The sequence below is a fragment of the Symphalangus syndactylus genome, chromosome 12 (assembly GCF_028878055.3).
Source record: "Symphalangus syndactylus isolate Jambi chromosome 12, NHGRI_mSymSyn1-v2.1_pri, whole genome shotgun sequence".
NCBI lineage: Eukaryota > Metazoa > Chordata > Mammalia > Primates > Hylobatidae > Symphalangus > Symphalangus syndactylus.
The window spans coordinates 28750581-28760207 of record NC_072441.2 but is presented as its reverse complement, the minus strand read 5'-3'; the positions used below and the strand labels follow the sequence as shown (position 1 = coordinate 28760207).

Here is a 9627-nt window from a genome sequence, read left to right as displayed (position 1 = left end):
ATGCATAGGCTGGTTTCATAACTGACCCGATAGCACCTACGACCTCTTGTTCTGACAGCGACAGGTTACCTAAGTAGATCACAGGGCACTTGGTATGACATGGAAAGGGGACTAAATTAGTGCTATATTTTTGCAAGCTTCTTGACCTAAAAGTCGCTACTGTTTTTACCAATATGGCTGGAAAAAAAATATACTCAGTGGAAGTCTTGTTGAAATAAAATACACTCCTAAATCAATTTTCTATTTCACCAAAGAATCTTTAATCACAGAGCTGAACACTAGAAGTAACATAATGAGAAAAGAAAATGAACAATGTTCTAAGAAATAAACCCATAGCTGTCAAACACAAGTCTACATAATTCAGCCCAGGAAAACGTAATTATTATCTGTCCACCACAGACTTAGGCTCCATCTCCAAGTAACGATCTAAATGTTTTTTTAATTTAAAAATTAAAAAACAATTATTCATATACATTCTGTCTTGGTTCTTTTGCATATTATTCTTTAGGCACAAATCCAAAGCCTGCTAATAGTGGGGAATTAAATAGGGCCAGTAAAAACAAGCCCAATTTAAGGAGACCTTTGAGAGTAAAACGTTATAGTTGGAAGCCAGCTTGCCGTGGTTGGAATCGTTGCTGTCAGTTCGGGGAAAAAGCTCTCCTTAGGTATACGCCGAATGCCGTCAGCTGCTGTCTTCAAAGCTGCTACTATTTCGGCAGGAATGAAAATGCATGGGGCTCATGGGATCGGATACATAGCCTGCGTCAGAAAAAAAGTTCAGTTGTGACTTACTAGCCTCTCAGTACATCCCCCAATTTTTTATAAGCAGCCTGAACCAGGCAGGTCTTCCAGATCATGTGAACAGAGAATCTGGACAACGGTTGCTGGTGAGTGGTTGCAAAGCACAAGCAACATTTACAATGAAAACAGAGAGCTGAGACCAGGCAAATATGAATGATGAATGTCTAATTTGGACCCAAGCTGGCCAGGTGGCATTTTGGGTTTGGAGTAAAGAGGGGTACAGCTCAGGCAGATGTATGTGATCTGCCTGATGCATGTCAGGATGGCTAAAAGCACAGGCTTTCACGTCAGGCAAATCTGGGTTTAAGCACGGATTCCACTACTTGCTGGCTCTGTGACTTTTGTCAGCTTAACCTTTCTATGCCTCAGTGTGTTCATCTGTAAATGGGAGAAACAATAGCACTTATTCATAAGGTTGGCAATTCACCTAAGACAATTAGCACTGTCTGATACCCAGTGAATGCTAAACAAACGATGGCTATAAAAAGGAAGGTAAAGAAAAAGGAGAGGTCAGGTGCAGTGGCTCATGCCTGTAATCCCAGCACTTTGGGAGGGCCCAGAGAGCAAATCATGAGGTCGGGAGATTGAGACCATCCTGGTCAATATGGTGAAACCCCGTCTCTACTAAAATACAAAAAATAGCTGGGTGTGGTGGCACGTGCCTGTAGTCTCAGCTACTCAGCAGGCTGAGGCAGGAGAATCACTTGAACCCAAGAAGCAGAGGTTGCAGTGAGCCGAGATCACACCACTGCACTCCAGCCTAGCGACAGAGCAAGACTCCGTCTCAAAAAAAAAAAAAAAAAAGGAAAGGAAAAGGAAAGAGACTTTCTTTCTCAAACCAGATGGCTTTGTTTTCTTCTCCCTGGTAGCCCAAATTTTAAAGGTACATAAAATTCTTAGGTCTAAATACCAGTGGCATTTGATGCCCTTTGAAGCAATAGCCTTGGATGCGTCCAGAGAATGAACCTAGTGGCTCAGGATCAGGCCACTGTCCGAGAGAACCACAGGGCTAGGTACAGGGAAGCAGTTTTCTTTTCACTGTGAAGTAAGAAAGCCATTCATTGCTTCTGTGAAAGTGAGTACATTTGTCAATAGCTATTGCTGCTTTTGCTCCCCTTTGATAGCCGAGTTTTCATAACCAACCCAGTCATCTACATTTTCATTAAGACATCTAGCAATATGCAGTTGGATCGAAATATTTATTTTCATAAGAAAGGTCTCTTGGCAGAATATCTTAGGTAGCACATAAACTCTCTTAAGAGAAAATGCCACTGATAGTGATACTCCTGTCAACTGGTCTCTCTCACTCATCTCTTTTGGGACTGGCTCTGGTCAGATGTGAGGAAGGTTATGATGGGGGAGGATGAGATGAGGGGCAGTAGGATACATATCAGCGGATCTAAATTCTGCGTAGACTAAAACAAAATCTACCTTCTACAGCAAAATATGTTCTGTATCCAGGCTAAAAATGAGACTTCATTTCAGGCATAGATAGATGCTTTCACAAGCTTGTAATAGTTTTATGACCATAATCAGCTTTCTAACGTACCACATGCAATTTTACTGGCCTGTGATGTTCCAGTGCCTCTTGCCCCACAGGACTCCAATGGAAATTTGATTGTGGACGTATGTCCCAAAAGGGCGGGTGGGCTCTACCCTCAGGAATGATCAGCAAAATCAGTAAGGCATTGAGGCTAGCATTTATTACTGATGCCATTATTGCCAGAATGTAAGAACAGATGTGTCAGATTGTGGGCCCACTCAGTTTAAGAAGAACTCAACTGAAATTTGACCATAGCCTTTAGGAAAAGACTGAACCAAGTCTGCATGTTTTGCTACTTTAAGGTAAAAGGTCTCAAGTACAGAGAAAACAGCTATGTGTTTCATTTTATCTCCATTTTCGAGCTCTGCTCTTTGGCGGCAAAGCAGGGGGAGAAGAAGCTCATAAAATTGCTGTTATATTGCAATCAGTTTATGAAATAGAATAAAGGGCAATTAAAGGGTTCTTTCTTGTATGATGTGATGCTCCTAATGGGAGATATCAAATGTATCTTCTTTGTTTATAGGTACTCTCACTCCATCCAAACACCCTCCATGTTTTCTTTCATCCCTGAGACAGGTGTGCATAGGAAAACCCGAGTTTGCATTATTACATCACATTTGTCTTACTTCTCCATCTTGGGGGAATTCTTTAAGAAACAAATTAAGTTAAAGAAATGCTTCATCTTGAAACCTTACCACAAAAGGAAAGACTTCTGGCCAAAGCACATGTTTCAAAGGTTGCCCTATGTTTTGTGGTTGTGAAGTTACATCTGTAAAGGTTTGAAAAACGATATTATATCTATTAAAAAAATGTGAGGATGTGACACTTGGAGTGCATTTTCCCCTCGAAAGGATCTGTTACTTGACTGGCCAATTATGTTGGAAAGCTGATGATAAAAAGCACTCATCTGCATTCTAGACACGTATTGGGAGTCAGAGGCACAAAATTTCCCTTTTTGAAATGTGCCCAAGTAGTTTGTCTGCATCTATTCAGAACATATATTTTTCTTTGTTTCTTAAAAGGATTCTAATGCCTTAGGTAATGAGTCTCTGCAGATGAGGTGAATTGGTGAGGATCCCAAAGCCGAGGGTCTCCCAGGTCTATTGCCCCCGACCTAGGCTCACATCATCTAATTTATTCTTTCCCAAACCCAGCTCTTATAATAAATCTGATCTCTTTAACTGACAGATACTTTTTCAGTCCTTCAAATAGTCAAAGGAAGTTGCAATGGATAAATGGGCCCATTGTGCTAAAATTCCAATTAAACGTAGTGCCCCTCAGGCTTAAAGGTTGGTAAAAGGACATCCCAGCCCTAACACATTGATATGGCAGCTGATGATAAAGGCAACTGTCCATCCTCTGGCTTCCAGAGGCCTGAAAAAAACTTTGTTAATTATTTCAAAGAGCTTTATTAATTCTTTCTGAAGAAGTCCTGTGTAAAATGGATCCCATCAAACTGTCCCCTCACCGCCTCTCCAGCTGTTTGAAGGAATGGCTGGATTTGCATTTTACCCTTGAGTGCTTGGCTAAAGGGGAAAAGCTCTCCCAACATATGATGTAATTGTGAAAATTCGTCTCTTGTTTTTCCTCTCCCTACCCACACACACTTAATGTGGGGCTTAGAAGCGATGGACTTAATAAAATTTTGACAAAGTATTTGGAATATCATGAGAGGAAGGAGTTTTTTTTTTTTTTTTTAAAGAGTTGTACTTTTTTCTATGTACACAAACACATACAGTCACTCACACATAATCACACATATACTTACACACTCATGCCCACTCACACATGCACACACACACATTATTAACCTTAAAGGTAAAGGAGTTATAAAAGACATATAAAATCAAATTTGATACTTTTATATTTTTAAAGCATCTGTCATTTTCGATATTACAATATGCAACGTTTTCTCCCTTTTTGTCAAATAGACATCACCTTCCTAGGGGTAGTTTTCTTAACAAACCTAAAGAATCTGTCTACTTACCATATTTGTCAATGGGTGTGTACTGAAGACTTCTTTTCATCTCCTCCAAAGACAGACCTTGAGAGGAATATTGTCCAGCACTGGAAAATGAACAAAACACATAGTTTCACAGTGTGGTGATCTGATAATAACATTTTTATAAACACAGAATTTTTCCACTCAAGATAGATCCCAGAGAAATGGCAAAGTGATACAAAGCAGCTTTTATCTTAAAGGTGGCTAGTTGGGGAAGAGTTCAGAATTATTTGGTTTAAGTCATATCCAAGTGTGAGTCCTGGCTCTTAAGCATAGGTTACAATTTCTAGCAGTATAACCTTGGGTATGCCATCCTTTCTGAGCCTCAGTTTATTGATCTGTAAAGTAGGAAAAGAACATAAATAATTTCCAGTTTGTGCTTGTAATCCTTACTAAAAAGAACTAAAACAAGAACATTATTATGTTAGTAATAATATAAATAAAACACATCCCAAGAAGTATTATTATATTATTTCTATGATAATGATAAGATATAGTGATAATACTCATTGCATGATTCTTTTGTGTTTTTATATATATCACTTTGCATATAACATAATATCATTTCCTTATTTTATAGATAACAAAACTGACACTGGAACAATTAAGTAACTTGTCATGCAGGTTTGCTAATAGCTCATCCAGTATTCAAATCCTTGTCTTTTAGATTCCAAAGCTGATGTGTTTATCTACTATCAATATGAATTTCCTAATGATTCCTACTCTTTATTGATCCTTCTCCTTTCTCAAACTCCTCCTTCTCTTTTGCCGATTTGGTAAATGGGGTCACTTCCTTCCCAGTTCATCTGACTCAAAACCTGAATTTATCAAAATCCTCATCCTAACATCTAACTACATCTGTCAGTTAATTATATATCTATAATCTCTCTTGCATCCATTCATCATTTGTCATTCTCAAAGCAACTACCCTGGTTCCCCCCAGAACTTCACCATGACTGTAGAAGAACTCTTAATTCTCCCAGCCCCCAAGCCAGTTCTTTCCATTTCAGTTACCAGTATTCCATCACTCAGTTACCTTGAGCCAAAATTCTTGGAGTCATCCTTGGTAATAGCTTCTTTCTCTCACATTTCTCACTCAATTCAAGTCCTTTTAGCTCTGCCTCCAGAATATAATCCTAATCTATCCATCTCTCTCCAGCCTCAAGACCTAGACTAATCTTTTCCTCTTTAGGCTTTTGCAGTTTGGCACCTAATTGATCTTCCTGCTTTCACTTGTGTCTCTATATAGTCCATTCTTCATATATTATCTAGGGTGATCTTTTCAAAATATAAGCAGATTACATCATTCACCTACTTAAAACTTTTCAATGGCTTCCCAGTTCATTTGGAATAAAATACAAATGCTCTACCTATAAGGTTCTGGTCCTTCCTACTTCTCAAACTTCAACCCATACCCCTCTCCCCATCTTTTGCTAAATGCTTCTTTTTGGCATTCTTTCTGTCTCTTGAACCCTCCAAGCTCTTTCCCAATTCAGAGCTTCTGCATTTGTTAACTCTGCTTGCAATGCTCTTCTTAATAAACGCAAATCCCCTTTTGCTGAACACTTGCCCTGCCTTCATCTATGACTGCCTCCTCTGCCATTTAGGCCTCAGTTCAGGCCTGAATGGCAGAGGAGCCAGTAATAGATCCTGACCACCATTCTGAGTGACTACTTCTCTGCCCATGGCCACTCTCTATCACATCACATCGCCTTATTTCCTTCTTTCAGAACTATAGACAATTATCTTGTTTATTTATCTGTTTACTTATATACCCTCCATATTCTTTCCACACAATGAGGGTGGGAACTCGTTTCTCTTGTTCCCTGCTATGTCCTCAACACTCAGAACAGTGCCTGGTACATAAGAGAAGCTTAACAAAGAGTTTTTGGAGCATTTAATAGAATTAATAGATCCTTAAATGACATTCTACCCCCCAGTCATTCAATACTCCCCCCAAAGGGTCTTATTATAATAAAAGCCTTACCACAGCATTCCCCTGCAATCCCCAAGCCGATATACCAGGTCCTCTATAGCCCTACTTGGGTCTCTGTGTCTTGTATTCTACAATTCCTCAACATTTTTTTTACCCAAGTTCAAGCCAGACTAATAAACTAAATTTTGCAAACATTCCTCAATTTTCTCTTCTCTATGACTGTGGCTGGCTGCTGTCAACTGCTTGAATATGCCTATTTATCCCTGACAGGAAGCAGTATAGTGCTATGTTTAAGAATGAGCATTCTAGTGCCAGACTCCTTGAATTTGAATCCTGACACCATCACTTACTATCTTGGCAAGTTATTTAACTATTCTGTACCTCAGTGATGCAACTATAAAATGGGAATTATAACAAGACTTAGCTTATAAAGTTAATCATGAGAATTAAAAGAGTTAATAAATTTAAAGCACTTTGAACACTGCTGAAACTTAGTAAGCACTCAATAAAGGTCCAACTCAAAGTTGGCATCTTCCTTGAAGCCCTCTTGAAAACTCCCAGTCAGAATTAACCTCTTCCTCTTCCATACCCCTCTAGAACTTGATAATTCTACCACAGTACTCATCAGAGTCTGCCTTAGTGTAGAATTATCTGTATTTGTATGCTAGTGAACCTTATTACACAGATAGCTCCTGGAGGTCAGAGATTATGTCTGACATCTTTAGATTCCCCACAGGGGTTATCCAATACTCTGCAAATACTTAAAATAAAAATATGTTAAATTAAATAAAATTAAATTATTACAAAATGTTCATTTGGAGACATCAGATTGTCCTGAAAGCTAACATCAGTTCACACTGATTAATTCTTTCTACCTGCCTTAAAAATGACTGCATCTTTGGCCTCACTTCCTTAAGCTATAGAGTAGAGATGCTGTTTTTTAGAAGAAAGCGATACTTAAAAATAAGACAAAGTATTGGCTTAAATGGGACATGATGTGTTCTCAATCAACATTAAATATGGCAATAGAATGTCACTCAAGACATTTTTCAAAATACAATTTCCCTTATTAATATACCTAACTTCTTTAGAACTCTATCTCCTTTTAAGAAATGTACTATACACAGTAGTCTTGGCAACACAGGATAATAGGAAATAAATATTTTATCACCAAAATGGCTATCTGGTTTCCTCTGAATAAAAGCTCATATCCAAGCTGCTTTGTTTGTTCAGTTGCTAAATGCAATCCATGTCAGGGGACTTAACCTTTTTGCCCAAGAGATACCACATAGGCTGGCTCCAGATGCTGTTCTAGGATGACAGACAGATGGAAGCTACCCACGCCCAGGTCAAACAAAACAGAAGAAACCAGACCCTGATCAATGGAACTAGCTGTTTCCACCCATGTGCATCCAGACTTCAGCAAGCGTTTCACAGATGCCCGGATTTAGAAGATACATCAGGACCTCTATTTGCTGAAACTGTGGTCAGTGAAAATAAGGAACTTACAGTGATGCAGCTGCCTCAGGAATTCAACAAAAGTAAATGCAAACTAATGACAGGTAAGGAAAGCACTCAATTTTGCAAGTATTTCAACATTGCTGGTCAACTAGGTAGTCTTCTTTATGCTAAAAAGATGATATATATCATAGATAGCCATATATATGAATTACTAGTTCCCATATGGGTAATTTTGTGGATGTAAAATGAAATTTTATTTTATAAAAAGAGAATAACATAGTCTTTAGGTTAGTTTTTGCATACTACCATGTTATATTAGTATGTATTATTTTAGTGCTAATTCAAATTAGCTCCATGATGTATACATAAATATAAAAATTATCACCAGTCACTGTTTTTATAAAGGTGCATTAGGATATGAATAATTTATTAAAATGAAGAACAGAAACAGATTTTTTAAAACATATTTTTACTAATTAATTCATGTTTTAGGGGTATAGATGTCCTAGTGAACATCTGCCAATTAGACCAGTTCACACTCAAATCCACAATATGAAAACTGTATTTTGGAGTGTGCATGCCATTTAGGCCATGGCTTGTCAGAACAAACTAGCCTGTTTGCAAATGGTCACATTTCTGTGAATGAATTAATGCACCCTGGGTAAAGACAGGAACCAGGGCATTTAAAACTAATGACAGAAGAGCTAAGAAGAATGGGAAAAGTGCTGGAAGATAATATATGCAAATATAGACTCAACTCCCCAAAGCAGGAGTAAGACAGCCTACAAACTAGGCTAGTGAGTAAGTAGCCTAGGCAAAGCTTCAGAAAGGAATGATTTAAATAGAAGTTTTCTGCACTCTTAGAAAAATACTGATTACTAGGAGCTACCATGGATACATTAAGAAAAGAAAATAATTCTAGATTTACTTTATTATTTTTTTGGTGAAGATAAATAATAAGAGGAAATCAATAGGCTAGAACATACAACTGGATTCCAGCAGAGTGTTGGACAGAATTACTCCTGACTGCTTTGTAAGTAAGAAGGGGAGATCTGTGCCAGATGATGAGTGGTTAGATCAAATTGTGACTGACTGAATATCCACAGCTGACACAGTCTTCAAATGGTGAAGGCATTTCATATAGATGACATTCCCACAGAGTTAAGTTGAGCCTTAGACATCAACAATAATTAAAACAAAACACTGCATTTCCTAAGATTAGAACTGTCCAAAAATAGATTGAATTGTTCTAGTAGGGGATACTGCTCCATCCCTCGAAGTCTGTAAGCTAAGGACTGAAGCACCTCTTGGCTCCAGGTGCCGTAGAGGGATCCAGACACCTACCTGGAGGTCACAAGATGTGACAAGTGACGTCCCAGATTCCTCCATTTCTTACATTCTGTGATTCTTTTTTTGTTTTTTTTGATTTGAGACAGAGTCCCTTTCAGTCACCCAGGCTGGATTGCAGTGGTGCAATCTCAGCTCACTGCAATCTTCACCTCCCACACTCAAACAATTCTTGCGTGTCAGCACAAGAGTAGCTGGGATTACAGGCATGTGTCATCATGCCCGGCTAATTTGTTGTATTTTTAGTAGAGATGGGGCTTCATCGTGTTGGTCAGGCTGGTGTCGAACTCCTATTGATCTACCCACCTCGACCTCCCAAAGTGCTTGGATTACAGGTGTGAGCTACAGAATTCTGTGATTCTTTATAAGGCATTCGTGAATCATGTAGACTTTGAGAAGCTAGCTTTGGCATGTTGGAAAGGCAGAGTGAAATTACACAGTCCCCATTTAGGCAGGAGATTTTTAGCTTCCTTATCTGACGTGTCCAACATTTGGCCAGGGCTGAATGCCTGATTTTTACATACATGCCGCAGCATA

At 38.7% G+C, this 9627-nt stretch overlaps 1 protein-coding gene across 1 annotated transcript in view; it reads right to left on the bottom strand.

Moving 5' to 3' along the window:
* Nucleotides 1–232: 232 nt before the first annotated feature.
* TNNI3K (TNNI3 interacting kinase) overlaps nucleotides 233–9627 on the bottom strand; it is a 305572-nt gene continuing 296177 nt past the window's right edge. Inside the window, exons 24-25 of the mRNA XM_063624029.1 lie at nucleotides 4332–4411; nucleotides 233–759 (exon numbers count right to left, since the gene is read on the bottom strand). Coding sequence (XP_063480099.1) covers nucleotides 683–759; nucleotides 4332–4411 — 157 coding nt within the window. The 3' untranslated portion in view covers nucleotides 233–682. The remainder of the gene's footprint in view (nucleotides 760–4331; nucleotides 4412–9627) is intronic.